This window comes from Oncorhynchus keta, chromosome 2 (genome assembly GCF_023373465.1).
Source record: "Oncorhynchus keta strain PuntledgeMale-10-30-2019 chromosome 2, Oket_V2, whole genome shotgun sequence".
NCBI lineage: Eukaryota > Metazoa > Chordata > Actinopteri > Salmoniformes > Salmonidae > Oncorhynchus > Oncorhynchus keta.
Window position 1 is genome coordinate 75,285,427 of NC_068422.1, and position 19,539 is coordinate 75,304,965.

The 19,539-nt window shown below is 39.9% G+C and overlaps 1 protein-coding gene across 6 annotated transcripts; it reads left to right on the forward strand.

The window, feature by feature from the left end:
- Window positions 1-1,367: 1,367 nt before the first annotated feature.
- Window positions 1,368-18,005, forward strand: LOC118362595 (brain-derived neurotrophic factor-like). 6 transcript variants are annotated; one of them, XM_052483758.1, is made up of 3 exons: window positions 1,704-2,315; window positions 3,022-3,130; window positions 16,955-18,005. In XM_052483758.1, exon 3 carries the CDS (start codon window positions 16,976-16,978, stop codon window positions 17,783-17,785), a length of 810 nt encoding a protein of 269 aa, XP_052339718.1. In that variant the 5' UTR covers window positions 1,704-2,315; window positions 3,022-3,130; window positions 16,955-16,975; the 3' UTR covers window positions 17,786-18,005. The 6 variants fall into 6 exon arrangements, with proteins under 6 accessions (XP_035598932.2, XP_052339718.1, XP_052339704.1 ...); XM_035743039.2 differs by lacking the exons at window positions 1,704-2,315; window positions 3,022-3,130 and adding an exon at window positions 1,368-1,606; XM_052483744.1 differs by lacking the exon at window positions 3,022-3,130.
- The last annotated feature ends 1,534 nt before the right edge of the window (window positions 18,006-19,539 follow it).

A 19,539-nucleotide genomic window follows, 5' to 3' on the forward strand; every position in this document is an offset into this window, starting at 1 on the left:
ATAATACTAACAAACCAGTTCATCTACAACACTTAAAGTCATGTGCATGTTTTGTAGACAAGAGGTGACTGATATTGTTGGGGAGGACACATGGCATAGGGGAGAATGGCATGCCAACTTACATGTAGTCCAGGAATCAAGTGATCAATTGGTGACCTCGGAGTGAGCCATAAGATATTGTGGTGCAGAGTGCGGGGGAGGGCATGGATAGTGGAAAAGGGGCGAGCATGAGTCAGTGGAAGAGTGTGTGAAAGCTGTGGGAGCAGAAGAAGCGTTAACAACATGACAAGTAGATGTAAGTCAAGTTGCCATGTTATGAGGAGGACTAAGGAGGACAGAGTAGGATGACGGTAGAAGATAGAGAGGTGACGGGTGAAGTACCACCTTCTAGAGAGCTGTGCTTTGTGCTTGTGGGAGGGCTACTACTAATCAAACGTAGTGATCTAATAATGTGTGGTTCATCCACAGTTTGCCTTAATTTAGCACGGAGCTGATTGGAGTCTAAAATAAGTGAGAATTAAACTAAAGAAAATGTAGTATCCATTGCCATAGAGGGAGACAGATTTATTTTTGTGTGCTGTTATTTTTGCCAAACCAAAACAGTCTTAGGGAACAGCCTTGCTGTAGAACAGGTATGGAAACTACATCCACGTTTAGTTGACATGTGATGAGCTATGTAAAAAAATACATGTTTTTACATAGCTAAACAATAGGCTATATGATTGTGCACAAGTGATGTTTTTGAGGGTATCAAGTTGGTTTCAGGGACCTCTATAGTCTTGCACAGCCCTCTTGACTTCCATAACCCACCCCAAACACACACACAGTAACACACAAATGCACAAACACACACACACACAGGTTGATGGAATTTATGTATGTTTACCTGGGGAATGCTATCTCTCTTTACTCTAGAAGATGTCTCTTGGACTGGAAATTAAAATAGACATACAGTATGCACAGAATCAGAATTAGGGGAGGTTTACCATGCATGCAAGTGTCAGTGGCATCGTGTTTTCGGGTGCAGCCCTCTGATTGAGTGATGTGTTACATTGTTAAACCTAGGTGTCTAATTAGTCCAACGGTCCACGTATCCTATGTGGTGCGTGCAGTGTGCATATGCTAGAGATCTAATGTAGCCATAGGCTACCATTCCTACAGTATTTGCCATGAGCGACGAATTATTAATACCATTCTGTTTCACTTATTTTACAACTCCCTAGATAGTTCGAATCCTGGTTCAAAGTTGTGCAAATATCTCCTATTACTCATGTTACTTACCAGTACATTTGTAGAGCATATAGAAGTGTCACAGGTGTGACGAATACCCCAAGCATAGCGCTTCGTCACTGCATAACAATTCGATGGTTCAGTGTTCGCGGTGCCACTGATGGAATTTTACTGAAAACAGATATCGCGTTTGAACTTGGAATTAATGGTTGTAAACTGAAACATTTAGGATTTAAACCATTGAGGTGTAGGCTACAACAAAATACCTAAACATATCTAGAAGTTTAGGGCATAGCTTAGGCTACTTGAAGACGTGGATTCACTTCAGATTTTTCTAGGCATTTGAAAACGAAGCAAATAACAGTATATTGCAAATGTAAGTATATGAGTCTGGCTCTGTTTCGTCCACAACGCTAGTTTATTTTTTTAGCAGCAACAAGTTCTCAAAGAACATCATCTCACTAGCGAGAGGGACGATAAAAGATTGAGAATTGTTTGTCTTATCGGGTATCATCCCACCTCTGATTGAAAAAAATCGAAATGTTAAAAGTTGTGCCGGCTTTGCGTAATATTGCTTGAGTGGTAACAATAGACAGGCAGCAAAAGCTATAACCTAGGCTACTTCGTGCATATGTCTTATATTGTACAACTGTTAGGGGTCTGAACATTATTGTGCAAACATAGCCTAATTTAAATAATTGAGATTGTATTCATTGAGTGGTCAGTTAGGGTCCCTCATAAACTTGACTGCCTTCGTTTATTTCAATCACGCAAGACCTCTAATGGCGTTGTCCGGGGGAGGGTATTGCGTATATCTGTCTTTCTATCTATACAAGCTTTTGTGAAAATCGCGGCTGGTTGTTGTTTGTCCTGACTGTAGAGCCACCAAGGTGTTACAGACTATAAACACGCGGAGATTGCAAAGGGTTATTAGATTGATAAGTCACCGAAGTGGTGGGCGATCTACTGAGCACAGCAGAAGTTCTCATATGATGACTTCAAACAAGACACATTACCTACCAGCATCTGTTGGAGTGAGTGGATATTAAGACACTTCTATCTCCAGGACAGCGTTGAGGAAAATGGTAAGTAACATGGAAATACAATCGAAACGGGAATGGTATCCAAGAAATAGCAATGCTTGCGATTTAATCCGGGAATTAATATAGGCTAGCTATATAGCTGGATGATGGGATGGACTCTGTGGGCTACTTAAGAAACTCTCAACAGAGACCCATGTGTATGTTAAGAATGATGATTTCGGCAAAGCTTGCGTACAAATATTGGAAGACATTTCTAAGCTCAAGAAATGCAGGTAAACTATGTATTGGGATATATTGTATCATCTGTGCGCGCAATGAGCGAGTGTGCTGTATTGTCTTTGAGGGCTTTAAGGTTGTGTATATTGCCAACCAGGGTTTTACGGTATGTATTGAATATTTTTTTTCAAGTGTGGTGCCAATGAAAAGCAACATGTGTGTCGTCCTGCCCTATACATGACTTGAAGAGTGCGACAAAAACCCAGCAGGATCAGCATTGTTAGGTGTACAGATATTTGGAGATGCTATTTGATTGAGCCTTTGTGGTGACTAGAGGCTTTTGGTATAGCTGCTGCTTTTCTTAAGGTCCGGCCAACATGTGATCAAATATTAACAGGACGGGCTTGGGGAGAAAAACGTTCACGTGACAAGGCGTTGGAAAGCAGTAGAGTAAAGCAGTATCAAATGGCACTTAACAAAACTATAGATTTTTTTTGCCCCCTTAGTTACCCTCGCTGTGTTATGCTTTCAGCACGTTGGACAGAGGCACCGGAGTCGTTGCATGGACTAAAACACCAGGTGGACATCAACTCTCTTTTGCTGTTCCCTTACCAAAGCTGGGGAATTTTTTTCAACTTTTGGTAAGAGTATGCTGAGGGAGCCCTCTGATCTAAAACGGAAAATAGGACAAATGCGGGTATCAATGAAGGGCTTGCGCTTTGAGATTGGTCTCGCCACTTAGAGCATGTGAAAGTTGAAATCTTAGAGCCGCTGTATAGGGCGTGCGTTCTTTTCAAGCTCCAGTCTTGGTATACAGCTTTAACTTTGGGAAATGCAAGTCTTGGTCTTGGAGATCTAACCACTGATAGTGGTTGTCAGCCCTTAAAAAGGTAAGAGTTCACACCATTGTGATTCATTGTTATTCATTTGCAATCCTTGTCATTATCGTCTATATTGTTTTATGGTTTCAAATTGAACTTGGATCCTATCAAATGCACCGTCATGATATTGTGCATTGATTTGCGTGAAATTATATCCAGCTAATTATTTTCCAATTTGAATTACTATTTTGATTTGATTTGATTGATAACAGTCAGCGTTTATGGATTTATGCAGGGTGCTATTTGACCTCATCAAAGTTTCGTTTGAAGGATGTATATTTGTATACAGATTACAATATTTATCATTACTATGAGTACATGATGGAGCCTTAAATTAAACACGCAAAGCACTCGTTTAGGTTTATGTTGTAGTCATTTAGCAAACGCTCTTGTTCAGAGTGACTTACCAAGGCTATGCACGAAGGGAAGCTTAATAAAACTCGTAAACAAAACCTTTAGAATCACTCAAATATTTTTTTAAACATTTACTGCAACACAATCTAGGCTACGGGATCCTGTCTCCCAATCGAAATGGAACTTTGGAATGCGCAATTCATGAATCATTCTACCCGACACTAAGCAGAATAATGGTGCATGTCCTAAATAAAATATTAGCCTCAGCCCAGGCTACCTTCTCACTGACTCGCTTCATATTAGGGCATATCTATCTATCTATCTAGGCCTATATGTATTTTTCATATCAAACTATTTTATTCCTCTCTCGACCCTAAGCGGCAAAAAATAGCCTACTCTTATCTGCTTAACATCTTTACCATCCTCCGTCATCGCGATCAAATCACTTGTGTTTTTACTACGGCCGCTCCTCGGTTTCATTCATACTGCGCTTTCACTCTAGCACTAGCATCACCTGCTACCCCTCTTTGTCCGCGCGCAAGTCTGTGTAGCCCACATTCGACCTGTCGAAGACAACTTCCACCTTTACAATAAATAGCAAAACCACAAATTACACAATGATTTAATGAAATATGAATAACACAAACATTACCGAGAAATCCTCGCATAGAAATCAGATGAATTTCAAAGATGCAATCAGAGATATGAAATTACAAGAAAGATAGGCGTGGTCAAACTGCCTATTGACAGATGTTAGGCTATGGCTGGCTAAAGGTGGTGCGAGATAAGATGGCTTGATAAGAAATTGTCTGAAAGCAGTGTGTTTTTAAGACAGTAGAAAATCAGACATGCAAGATTGCGATGATCTTCAAATTGATTTGAACAATGTTTTTGCTGATTTAACACCCAACGGACTTTAGCAATTCGTCTTGTGTGCCAGCGAAGAAACTGCAGGATATTGTCTGTATTCAATCTATCTCTTTGTACGGCTTCAGTTCAAATATTCTGATTTCAGGACGATGCTATTGAATGGCAAACAGCTGCGCGAGAAACCCTGAGATATCAACGCCCACAAGCGCTCGCAGCCCTGTTTTAATCAAGAGGCTTCCAGTGGGGTTACATTTCAATGCATTATTGATGCATTATCCTCATTTATAGGCTACGTCTGAATTATTACAGCTTCGTTGTGTTTTTAAATGACATGTTTAAGTTAAATTCTAGCTTGCTTTAGATAACCAAATAAGGCTATTTAAAACAGTCCATGCGTGACTCATTATTTAATTAAATAATGTACTTAATAATTTAACGAAATTAGTATACTTATTAGGCTATTGCCTATAGGAAAGCAGGAGACCCGTTAGCTAGGATGACGCTGTATGTTGTAACATATATCACAACTGTAATAATAAGAACAAGAGGAAGCATGTTAATATTATTAATAAAATGTTTTATATAATAAGATTATGATTACTAGGGCTATGCTCAACGAATCGATCGCCTAAAACGTTTTCGTTTTATTTGTAGCAGTGGGTTTATGAATGAGTAGACCAGCGACAATATGACAAATTGGCTGCATACAAAGCAGCGTGTATATTGTTATTTATTAGATTTTCAGATTATCTGTTATATTTCTTAATTTGGTCAGCTTTTTCTTTTAACAAATTTCTCAGGAATAACGTATTTTCTTCAGGAAAGTCGTAGCGAGAGGAGAAGTGGGTTTATGAGTAGGCGTGCGGAGGGAGGGAAGAGTGGAGGCGGGGTAGGTGGGGGTCTGTGGGGTGGCACGACACACTTTGTATGTATGAAGTTTTTTTTTAGAACTTTCTGCAATGTACGTCATCGGATCAGTCCATAAATGGGGATGTGTTATCTTACTGAGAATCTCCCTCAACCCGCCCCCCTCTCCGCACTCTTAGCGCAGCAGAGTTGGGGTGGGCGTCAATAACAAATCTGAGGATGGTAGGTTTCATTCCAAATAACATTAAATGCTATTGTGGCATCATATTTGACAGAATATGCGTGTTTCATTCTTTATAGATGACTCACAGGGGCGATGAGAGATATTTCTGTTTGCGTTCCTATAAAGGTGTTTAGTTTTCCGAGTCAACCTTTCATGAACTTTAAATGGCGAGGGCTATGAATATGTATAGCTGTAGCTATAGCCTATAGCTCTCGGAAGTATTTTATTATTTTACATGGTAGGATCTGAAGTAGGCTAACAGTTGATAACACTCCAGTTGGAACTCCGACTCTCAACACAACGTTTTTACAAAACAAAAATCAGTTTCCATCCTTATCGTGCGTAATTGGATAGGGGATAGTTTAACATTTCCATAACAGTAAAAAACAAAACCAACAAAAGGCTAATGATTATCATAATATTAATTGGCTAATGATAATAATATTATAATAATCGGATTATAATCGGCGGCGGTGTGGTCATCATTTTCATCATCAGCACCTCCATCCATCTAGTTATCATGTCATCATAATGAGTTATGGCGGGTCGAAACGTTTGAATCCAGCTATTTATCTATTCAACGATGCCGAGACACATCTTGGTTAGTTTAAATCATGGGAATATACGATTACAATAGCTGATCGAACACAATATGTCGAGGTTGTTGTTTCCAAAACAAATACCTTGCTGTGCTGCTTGTCCAGTAATTGTAACCAACGAGACAAGAGACTGACTGGCTGCTGGCATGACGCCACTGCAGGACAATTCGGTGTGTGTGTGGGTGTGTATGTGTGTGTGTGTGTCTTTGTGTGTGTGGAACAATGAGGTCCGATGAATTGCGTCTGTTCAGAAAATTATATTTACAATCAACTCAATTCCGTTCTTACATGTAATTGATTAAAGAGAGTGCATTGTACTGAATGTGCTCAGAAAAATATATGTAATTGTAAAAATGAGGTCCGATGAATTATGTCTGTGTCAGAAAACAGTAGCCTAATTAATTTTGTATTCAGCATAACTCAATTCCTTATTGGTAATTGATTCAAGGGAGTGCATTGTACTGAATGTGCTCAGAAAAATATATGTAATTGTAAAAGCACTTTTGATGTGCATGCATAGTTGCGCATATGCCTCTGTCTGGACAGGGTAGCGACTCATTTATCTTTATTGAAATAACTTTGAGATGTCTTGCTCGGTAAGAGCTCAGCTCAGGATCCTGCCAGACATGTTTGCAAATATTTGGGGTCTGTAGCATTTCATTTGGTTGAGTTTTCTGCACTCTTTTGATATTGACAAAGTTGCATGCCTGTGTGTGTGGTGTGTGTGTGTGTGACTCATTTGTGTGTGTGTGTGTGACTGTTTGTGTGTACCTGTGTATTTTTGTTCTGTTGTGTGTGTGTGTGTGTGTGTGTGTGTGTGAGAGAAAGATATATGAGACTTCATGCATATTCCCCCGAACTGAGCTTGTTATGCCTTATGCATTTTCTCATCCAGGTGTTCCCACAGAGTTCAAACTTACCATTGGTTCTTCATTATTATGTTTCATGGGAAGCAGAGAAAGGGTTAATTGTACCCTGAAGTGTGAATTTTGATATAGAGTAGCTAATTCTCAGCAGATATGCTTATGATGCCCAATTTGATGCTGCCACAGAGCCGTATTATTCTATTGTCTGATTACTTCCAAGAGGTATCTTCTGAAGGTGTCTTAATTGAATGTTCATGTCACAGTGTGGATCTTGGCATCGCTGACTTGTCAGAATTATGTCACATTTGGCAAGAGAAGATGTGAAAAGATGTATGCCTGTGTGTAGTGTCATCAGTGTTGTTTTGGGCATCTGGTCAGTGAAGAGTAGGTATAGGGTGCCACAGTGTGTGCTTCTTGTGTTCGCTAAGTGAAGACTATCATGTTGTCTTTAACTTCAAAACGTTATTCAATATTTCTAAATGATTTGTTTATTGACTTCAGAACCATCTGTTTAAAATGTTATGTCTGTTTTAGTTTTTACAAGTTTAGTTCACCCAAAATACAAAATTAAGTTCAATGTTCGCTCACATTGAAAATGGTGTAAAAGCTGGAGAGAGTGTATATTCCATGCTTCAGATTTCTGGTTACTGCCACCATCCCCTAAGTTAACCTATGGGAGTGAACAGGGCTCCATCACCATGCTCTAAATTGCATGCTCAAACCACCTCATAGTACCCTTCAAGTAGCCTAACTTTACGTGTTTATATAAGAAAAAATCTAATTGATCATGCTGCCCATTTCTGAGTAGAAAATAGTTCAGTGGGTAATAGAAACATGAGTATGCCGCTTCTGTCCAAGGATTGTAATGTTATGAAACACGTGAAACAAGGAAATGTTGGCTTGCCACACCATTCATGGTAAAGTACCCATCACTCTTGAGAACTCCTTTTATCATAGCAATGACACTTTTTGACAAAGATAACCCTAGTGGGAGATGTCCCACACCTCAAGAATTATGTCTATTTTCTGAAAAAGGATTGGTGATTGTCTGAAATCTTTTATTCTGAAAGTGGCATGCTGAAAGCCAGTTTGGTTCACTGCTCAACACAACATAAGGGTCTTATGTTAGCATGAGTGAGTGTGTCTGAGTTTTAGTTTAGGGGCAGCAAGTTCTGATCTGTGTACTGTGTACTGTAGGTGCAAGGGCTGATCATTAGCACTGACACGTATAGTATAGCATAGGACAGCATTGCATAGCATAGCACAGCATGGTACTCGGTATTGGCTAGCTCTTTCTGACTTTGCTTAGGCGTGCATTTTAAATTCAGTTGCGATGCACTATTTCAGACACGCTAAACTTCATTTTGAAGTTCTACACAAAATGCAAAATAATCTCCTCAAACAAACTCTCTTGGGTAACAAGTATCCTGAATTTACCACTACTTAGAACGCCACCTTGCATTGTGCTGTATTTGCAGATATGAGAGAGACCATGTTGTTGTTCTTCTAATGAGATGCCAAGTGATTTATTTATGAATTACCTTGTTGGAACAGCCCCCGTGCAAGCTTCTTTTTTTTGGAGTCATGTCGCTCAGCGATTGCTGATGCAACTCTTTGTCATCCAGAGTTTGCCCTCGCCTACTGTGATCCTTCGGGGAGGGCTATATTAATCTTGGCATGTCCCCGGGTGTGTTGGAGGTGGAGTGAATCACAAAACAGGTGTGAGCATTCAATCCCATACTGCTATATGCCAAGTAAGAACCATCCACCTCATTAACTTGTACAGAGAAGAATCACGATGGCCATATAGCAAACACATCACAATAAATATTTCATTGGAGGAGGTCCAAGCCACAAGGACAATGAGCTGTTTCCTTCATTTGACTGAGGTTGAGCCCACAACCTTTTCTCTTCATCACTTGACTTCTCTAAACACCCACTGGATGCTAAAGTTAAAAGCTTTATTAATTTAAGTGAGACATTTTTTTTCCTTTTCCAAGTTTATTGATTCAAGCCTTATTGAACACTGCTGGGATCTTCAGAATAACGTGTACATTTTATTGAGTATATATCTTTAATATTGAGAAGCCTTGTATTTAATGATAAGACTTTTGCTTTCTTATGATTAAGTTATGTTTTATGTGAAGTTTACAATTTTATGTTAGGGGAAAAGGGAATGGAGACAATTGGTATCATGGCAAAACGTGTCTACCAGTAGGCTTTCCGCCTGCATAGATCCCAACAACTAGGGCATCGAATATTCTCATTATATAGGTTGCCTGGATGCGGCGCTGTTCAGTAACTCTAGTTCGCAATCAGCGATCAGTCATTCACTTCGCGCAAATCGTGGTGCTGTCCGCGTTTCTGAATGTTTAGTATGCGGCGCGTTGAAAGAGGCGCTGTCCGTGGTGCTGAATGTTTAGTTCGTGGGCGCGCTGACCACAACACTGACAATGGTGTTGTTGTTTTCTCGAGCTGATCGCGGCGCTGTCCATGTTGCTGAATATTTGTGCACTGGTATAATGGCACAACGAGGGATTCCCACAGATAAGTTAAATGTGCACGCATGATTATATGTCAAGTTGGATAAAGGCGTCTGGTAAATGGCTATTTTGTATTGAATCTGCGGCTTCTTCAATTTAAGTTACAACAATTTCGAGAGCTAGCCTATTCAAATGCTTCTTTGTCTTAACTTTGGACATTCCCTGAGATGGTTATATCTACTTGTAACCCATAGTTTCGTTGGTATAACATACATGGCATAGCCTACCTATGGGATCTGACGATAAACCATTTCTAGCTAGGCAGGCTTACCTTTTGCATTTATAACACATCTTCTGGTTTATACAGGAGCATTTCAATGTATCCACTGCTAGTCGTAAGTGTTCTGTAGACTTAATCAATCCCATACAGAATATACACTTAGTTATAACACGTTCATGAAATAATTATGTAGCAGTGAATGTGTGATTCTGTCCAATTTCACAACTAAAGTAACAGTGCTCTCTAAATAAATGTCATATTGCTGGTAAAATGCATGGAATAAGAATCTCTATTTTTGGGTAGGGTATTGGTTTTCTTATTTTCATTATTTATTTTGGATTTTTTTTTTAAAGACCAACACACACACACACACACACACACACACACACACACACACACACACACACACACACACACACACACACACACACACACAACCAGGTATATAATATATATATATATATATATATATATATATATATACAGGCTATAAGCCTCGGACATCTTATCACATCTTTCATTGACACGCAATGTAGCCACATGGCACAGAATCAAATGCGTTATTATTTTTTTATGAACAGTACAGCAACAAAAATATCACATCTGATGTCAGTGAAACACGGAAGAAAGATCCATGGCCAATCCCTTCTTTATCCCACTCCCATCTGTCGACCAAAGGCGTATAAAAAGCATGATGAGAGCTAGGCCTGCTTTAGGACTCTGGTAACCGTGTTTGGTGGCAAGCAACCAGTCAGCCAGCGGAGAGTCACATGCTGCAACGTCATTATGTAGTAAGTTACTGTAATTGCAAGGGATACAGGCGTCATTTCAAGCTCAAGAGGTCTCTCATCGCGTAGTGCCGTCGCGGTGCGGCGTATAGCATGCAACCCCTTCGGTTTTAAGCGATCTCCAAAGGAGCCGTGCAGCCATGGGAGTCCATTACCTCAACCATGCAATTTCCACCATCAATAATTTAATCTATTTGCTCCAAAGCTGAAGAGATATCCTGAAGCTGTCGGACAGTACAGGGAAAATATAGCTTAAGTAATTACACAGGGGGTTGTCCAAAACATCCCAGATGACACTGTCCTGTTGAATGGTCTCCTTTACGATTGGGCAATAAAAGGTATGTTTTTCTAAACTTTTTTGATCATATTCGCTCTGCTGTGTCGATGCTCGCTCGTTTTGTAAGTGGGGAGATGTTTTAAAAGTATTGTAATCAAGTTGGCGATCATGCAGGCGCACCGACTTTGTCGCAGTTTGAGAGAGGATACGTGTAACTCTATCCTCTTGTTCATTAATAAAAAAACGGCGTTATTATGCTGATTGAATTTCTAATAGGGACCACGAAAGAGGTCAGTGGAGGTAATCATTTAGTTTTCTGATGTCTTTAGCTGGTTAATTAATGCGAAGGGTTGTACATTTAGCCATGTTGGCTATTGCCACTGTAAGAAATAGGCGAGTAGGCTACATTGCCTACCAACATGGGCTGTAGGCCTATTGTAGATTATTCCTTTAAACCTACAATCCATAAATGCTAAATAATATAGCATCGTAATTCAGATAACATATATTTTTAACAATCTGTAAATTGACTATATTTTCTAAAAATAAAAAAAGACAGGTTTGTAAGCAAATTATGAAAACAAAAGTTTGATGTAGTCATTAAGACTTTATAGGAAACTTGAGACCTATGCTCAGCTATACCCTGCAGTGTTGGTCTCTCTTAATCCGGATAACCTCACAAGGAAAGGCGAGGATGAATATACGGATTTTAAAACGAATCCCTACATGGAGCAGTCGCGCAATTATCAAGGAATACGCGTAAAATCCACAGTTATGACATTTTATACGCTCTAGGTCGAGAACAACCCAACAGCAACAGCGCCGCGATACTGCTGTTTACCAAGTAAACCTGGTTAATGTTTGGTGTAGAGATTTTTGTTTGCTTTCTGTCTGAGATTGTTGCTGTTTTGTAGTGTAGGCTAGTTTGTCTCGGGACATTGCATCAAATAGCTCTGAAAGTAGGCTCCAAATTTGGCACAGACTTGGAAAACTAACTAAATGTGAATTAATGCCATTCGGTTAACACGATTTTCATCTTGTTTAGTAACCTTTTGCTTTTTCAGTCTACAAGTGTTCATGTTTTCCTTTTTGACTTTGTCATCGCCTTAAAGTAAGTAAGTGTGTGTGTGGTGTGTGCGTGTGTGTGTGTGTGTGAGAGAGAGAGAGAGAGAGAGAGAGAGAGAGAGAGAGAGAGAGAGAGAGAGAGAGAGAGAGAGAGAGAGAGAGAGAGAGAGAGAGAGAGAGAGAGAGCGAGAGAGGATGTGTCTTAAGAACATTTCGTGGTCTAATACGCCACCTAGCGCAAATATATGGAAACATCTTGACATCCGTTTTAAAGTAGGACTAGGTCTAGGTCTAATGTGCTGCTGTTGCCCCTTTATCTTACGATTGTTCGTATACACCAATTGCAATCAAATTCCAATCAACATCGTTATGTGCATATGTGCAGTAGGCTAATAAGCTAAATTGAGCACTGTTGATGAAAGTCATTATCTTCAAGACATGTCTTTCATCACGTTGCTAAATGTAATTATCCTAAGGGTCTATAAGGGCTATTTAATGGTTGTAAAAATCCCAAAGAGAGCACAGAGTACTGGGCTTGTTGACTTATGTGGGGACACTGTCTGGCCATGTCAATAAATTAATTTGCATGTAATGTAGACCTTATGTTTGTTAATGAATTAAGATGGCCTACACTGGTGTTACAGGCTAGCAATTGGCAACTTGTAATTTTGACAGCCAATGTACACAGAATAAAATATTGTTAGGCTGTGGTTTTGGAGCAGTTATCATTTTACCTGTGTGACCTGGTTGGCAGTCACTTTGACAAGCTAGCATGTTGCACCACTAATTAGTAAATGCAACTTATGGATAGACATGCCGGAAATGTTGCACTTATTAGAGTACTAAGTTTATCAGGAGGTGGCTTAAGTATGAAGTGGGTAACCTTTGAATATTATGATATTGTTATATATTGGACCTGTCTTTTGTAAACTGCCACATTAATGACACTCACTGGTTCTTTCCAGATGAAGTGGTGGAGGACAACGCCCACATTGTCTGTCAATGGAAAAGATGCCACTTGGGCCTTCATGATCTACTGGAACATATTCCAACAGTCTTAACATGTCTTGTTTTAAGTGGTCATTACATTTATTTTATGATTCTTATCCATTTCAATATGCTATTTGCAAGTGTCAGATAGGGAGCAGATCTCTCAAAACAGGCTTCCACGTTGTTTCTTGGTTGCATCTGTTACTGCATCTGCAGCTATTACTAGGGGGAAAAAGGATAATGGCGTTACATTTGTATATTGTGACTGAGTCCTCTAGCATGTTTCCAAAATATATAGTTCATATAAATGAAGCATTATCTTTTTGGTAGGTTTATTTGGAGCACATCCAAAGGTCATATCTTAATGGACTGGATAGGAAAACATGTTGATTGGTGTAGCTACAGCACAAGCTGATGTACAGGGATCTTGGATCATCTGGAGACTGGGTATTGTCCCCCTCGTCGTGACTTACTTGACAATGTGTTTTCAAAGTGAAAACGTAAAAAAAGAGAGTTGTGTTAAGACAAGAATCGTGAGAAAAAAATTACTCTTTGAAAAAGAAAGTTAGTATGTATTGCCACAGAAATGTTACCCACATACATGACTGTAAGTTAAGTGTAAGTGAAACATGAAGTCATAATGTGCTGAGTTGTGTACATGGTTGAAACACCATTGTGTTTGTGAATCCACTCCAGCATCTGTCAAAGGGAGATTTTTCATTATAATCCCCACCTGACACGAAGAGCAAACACTGCAAGGCACCATGCTTTCTCTAAACACAACCGTATAGCTGTGCCTGCCTCTCTCACAACAATTGAACAGGTGCTCATCTGAATGTGTCATCGCAAAGCCCTGCCACTATGTGGAAATCCATCAACTTTTATCTATGAACGTTCTGAATGCACCAAATGCAACTGTAAAGGACTGATTTTATTGATGGAATATTGATATTACGGAATACATGTTATGGCTGGATAGAGTGTGGAAGTTTGCTTGTTCTCTTCCACACCCATACTGTACTTATTCAGTACATGATCATTAAATAACACTGCACTGATTACCTGGAGATAAAAAAAATCTTGACTGTAAAATTCAATTCAGAGCTGAAGATATTCTCAAATCTAATAGTAAATGAGAACATACCAGCCATGGTGAGAATCACTTTTACTTTGGTTTGAATTAGATAGGTCTCAGAGAGTACTGTTATTCTGAGCCAGTCCCACAGCAATGAAGTGATTCATCGGCTAGATTGCATTTTAACAGGATGTTGATTGAGAGCATAAGCCATATTGATTTTCCTGATGGAAACAGGAAATAGCCGAGTTAGAAATAAAATTATTTGTTGTTCCCGGTGTGAGGAGGCCCAGAGGACTGGCAGGCAATTGCACACTGATGAGTGGCACTGCCCCCAAAACACCTCCCCTCCATCCTGTCCCCTATGGAGACCTGGGAGAGACGTCATCTGTGGTTGTTATGCTGCAAAATGACGCCTGCACTGACTCCCCACCCCCTGTTACTGCAACTTAGCCCCAGTGATCCATCAGAGAAGAAGGACTACTACATCTGCTGCAGCATCTTCTACATGAAGATGGACCCCCAATCAGTTCATGTATCAGTAAGCAGTGTGATGGGATTTCAGTCCATGTATTTGTTTTCCTAGATCATTGGGGCAGCCTAATGATTGGATTTGACAGGTCACAGGAACACTTTATAGGATGATAAAGGATTACCTCATATGAATGATTATTTTCAAATTACAATATTGAGAAAAGGTTGGAATGATTTCCTGCTCATCTATGTTTGCTTGGCTGCGTTTTGTCTCCAAGGTTGTTTTGTCGGTAAGAGGAAAGATGCCCCCATCCCCCTGCAAACACGTACAAACCAAGTCCTCCCATCCTCTCCTCCTCCATCCCCTCCCTTCCCTCTAACACACACTCACACTCTGGAGAAACACGTCACTGAGCTTGGGGACTCAGCGGCTCATTAAGGAGAAGGATGTGATATTCTCAATCGAGACTGTGAGACTCCCAGCACGCCTATTTATAGATGCAATATCTCTATGGCAGTCACCGTGGCGTTGGCTAATCGCAGCCGTGGCCCCAGACACCAATTAAGAATGAAACAAATGCTTTTTAGGTGGGGTCTGCCCCTCCCTTCTGCTAAGGTCCTTCCGTCCGCCACATTGCCTGGTGGGGGAGCGGATCTGCTTGGAGCGTATTCCTGCATCAGGTTGGGACACAAGGAGGGCGGCATGCAGAGTGCAGTCAAAGCCCTGCCATGGCTATTTTTAAATGCCCCCCTCTGGAGAGCAAGAGCTAGGTTTCTTATATTGTGGTTGTTTTCATATGTTTGACTCTGGGTCTGGGATGTCCGTGGATATGTTGAATTGCTTTGACTCATAGGGCATAAAGGTAAGAGATGCTATTGTGAGCTAGGGGTAAAGGATGAGGATGCGGGTGTGTTTGTATATTCATATATTTTGGCTCTGTTGGGCCCTTTTGGCATTCTTTCCCTTGTAATGTCTGTGTACCAAATTTATGTGAGCAGCTGTACAGAGTATTCATCTGATAGAAGGGGTACGTGAGTGTGTCAGGATGCAACCACATTACCTCTCTTCACTTTTCTAACCAGTACTTTACTGACTCTCTCTCAGTCTCTGCTAGCGCTACTGCTCACTCTCAGCATTCCTTTATTTAAACATCTCTATGTCCCCTAATAAATCCTGCCCCCAATTTGACCCTATCAAGTTTAGTATATTAATGGTAATATTACAACAAATATTGGTTGCCTTTTACAAAATGACACAAAATAAACAGTCACTTATCTGAACCTAGTCAGAAACATTCATGTATTTAACCAATCAATCGATCAATTACTCCAAATGTGGTGTGAAGTCAGGCTAACACATGAAACGTGTTAGGCTACAATACATGACATTGGATTGGAAACATGATATAACGTGCCTGTTCAATAGCTAAACTGAAAAAAAGTATTCAGGTCACATAGCGTTTATGATACAGTACATGCCATCCAGGGATTACAACATCAAAATATGAGAAAAAATAATTATGATGATTATGGTGATGATTATGATGAATCCATACTGTAGTTTCCTTATCCGTTTAATGTAATTGTTTAAAAAAAAAATTTGTTATTTGTCGTTGTTGAAGAAGAGAAAATAATGATATATTGGGTTGCACTTCCTAGTAGGATGGCCCATTAGGAGATAAATAGCTAATGCTCTGGCATTTAAATCATGATGCCTAGCCACTCCACTCCCAGTCTGAAAGAACCTAGCCTCAGTTGAAAACGTTGGTGTCAGCAGCCCTTAATAATGCTTCTGGGGCCTTTGTGGGAAATATTGTATGGGAAATATTGTATGGGTAATGAGGAAACAGAAAAAATCACAAGAACAGCACAATCGCTTACATGCGCAATTAATTCAACTTGGTCTAGGTTGTTATTTTTAAAGAGGTCCAATCCAGAAAAAAATATCCAATCATGTATGGTAATTACTTATACCTTTATTTTCAAGTTGGCCAAATAGTAGTGGGCACTCACGGTGGTGTCAGACTGCTGGCTTTCTTTGCAGCTGGAGGAGAGATGTGATACTCTGGGAGTAATGGGGGGAGATGGTAGGCGTGCATCACCTAATGGTGCTTAGTAATAGCTGAAAGGAACACAATTAGATTGTGATCCAACCTTGAGATATTATGGAATACTGTAATAATGAGTGTATTATGTACAGTATTTTGTATAAGCACACAACTCTGATAACTCAATGGAAGAAAAGTGTTGATATATTATATAATACATAATATAGCTACATATGATTATATACATATAAGTTGCACTAACATTTCATCCTCTCTCCCCTCTCACCCCTCTCTCTCCACTCTCTCTTTCTCTCTCTCTCTCTAGTTCCACCAGGTTAGAAGAGTGATGACCATCCTGTTCCTTACTATGGTTATTTCATACTTCAGTTGCATGAGAGCTGCTCCCATGAGAGACACCCCAGGTATGCGGGGCCACCGAACGGAAGGCTACTTGGGTGCTGCAGTGACAGCCGGCCGGGGCCACGGGACTCCACAGAGCAGGGGTGGGCCGGGCCAGCATGGGGGACTGCCCTCGCTCACAGACACGTTTGAGCAGGTGATTGAGGAGCTCTTGGAGGTGGATGGAGAAGCAGCTCAGCTGGGGCCTGGGGCTGACAAGGGCCAGGGAGGAGGGGGTCCTTCCTCTGTGGTCACCACGGAGACCAAGGATGTCGACCTGTATGCATCGCGGGTGATGATCAGCAACCAAGTGCCTTTAGAGCCACCGCTGCTTTTTCTCCTGGAGGAATACAAAAACTACCTGGACGCCGCTAACATGTCCATGAGGGTACGGCGGCATTCTGACCCATCGCGGCGTGGCGAGCTGAGTGTGTGTGATAGTATTAGCCAGTGGGTGACAGCTGTGGACAAAAAGACAGCCATAGACATGTCTGGGCAGACCGTTACCGTCCTGGAAAAGGTCCCTGTCCCCAATGGCCAACTGAAGCAATACTTTTATGAGACCAAATGTAACCCTATGGGGTACACAAAGGAGGGCTGCCGTGGAATAGACAAGAGGCATTATAACTCCCAATGCAGGACAACCCAGTCCTACGTGCGAGCGCTCACCATGGATAGCAAAAAGAAGATTGGCTGGCGGTTTATAAGGATAGACACATCATGTGTATGCACATTGACCATTAAAAGAGGAAGATAGTGTATATAATGTATAGATTTTATTGAGAGTTTAAAAAAAGAGAGTAAAGAGAAAATATCTATTTGTATATATACATAACAGGGTAAATTATTCCGTCAAATGAAAATTTTATGGACTGCATGTAAAAAAAGATGAAGTTTATACAGTAAAAGTGATACTACAGTCTATTTATTGAACATATTCATGACCTTGTAAACAATTAAAAAAAGATCTGATCAGTCATTTGCGCCCAGTTTAAATTACTATATCACATTCCTCAAGACATTGTGGTTTGTTTACGTTGCCAAGAATGTGAGAAAGAAGGAAAAGAGCGATGAGGATGAGGGACAGGGTGAGGACGAGTTCCATTTAAAAAAGCTTGCATGCTGCTTCAATTGTGAATTGAGAATTTGTCCACCTAAGAAAAAAGGATATGATACCGACCAAAACATTCCGTTTACATACTCAACAGTAAAAGGGTTTTCCTCCTCAGTACTTTATCTGTTTACTGTTCTAAACTTCTCAAGGTAATGTTGGAATTACATACTATGTCAAGGTGCTGTTGTCAAAGCTTTGCTGTTTATTTTTTTATCCCCACCAGAGGACAAAATATAAGAATATATATATATATATATATATATATATATATATATATATATATATATATATATATATATATATATATAAAAATTTATTCATTGACATATGTTTCTGGATTAATATAATTCATTTTGTATGTTGTGAAGTTGTTTGCAATATTAAATTGAAATATTTGAAGAAATAAAAATGACTATAGGCAACTGAAAAACAAAACCAATGTCAATAAAGTTTGAACCCTACATTTCTAGTTACACTGCATAAACATTATGAACATCCATGAAAACATGGACAGATGGACGGCCAGACAGATACATAAATACCTACCTTCCTACATGCATACCTACCTACGTACCTGCCTGTCTGCCTGCATGCATGCAGACCAGAGGAGGCTGGTGAGAAGAGCTAGAGGAGGACAGGCTCATTGTAATGGCTGGAATGGAATAAATGGAATGATATCAAAACATATGGAAACCGCATGTTTGACTATGTTCCATTTATACCATTATGGGTCCAAAATGGGTCAATAGTCTATGTCCTCAGTTTTGCCGTTATGATAAGGTAACACAGTTTAATACATATTAATGAGTACTAGGCCTATTACAATGAGCCCATCCTCCTATAGGAGACAGACAGACAAACAAACAGACAAACAAATAGACCAGACAGATTTGAATTTCACCAGCTTTAGCTTGGCTATAAAAGCCTCAATATATACTGAACCAACAACACAAAGAATCAGAACATATAGTAGGGCCATAAGTCCACGTTGTATATCCTAGGCTACAAGCTGATCCTTGATGACCTCTGAGAGCTTGATGATGAGTACATTCAAAAGTTTTTAACCCTGAAGACAGGATCCTTGACTGGTGAATTCCTTGGATGGGCCATCTCAACCCTGTCCCATCGACACAGGTAGGTGTCCCATGCCTAGAAATGGATGTACAACATTCTCTCACAAAGGATACCAAAACATGCCTAATTGTGATAATAAGAGATAACAATAAAAGTGCATTCAAGGTATATTCCGCAGGATTTGCACACACAAATAGCACTTAAATTATTGCATATATATCTATAGTACTCAGAAAATTGCATTTTATGATAGAAAAATTACTTTTCTAAACATCATTTGAGGGATCCTACCAACGTATAGGCCTACATAATGTGTTTACAAG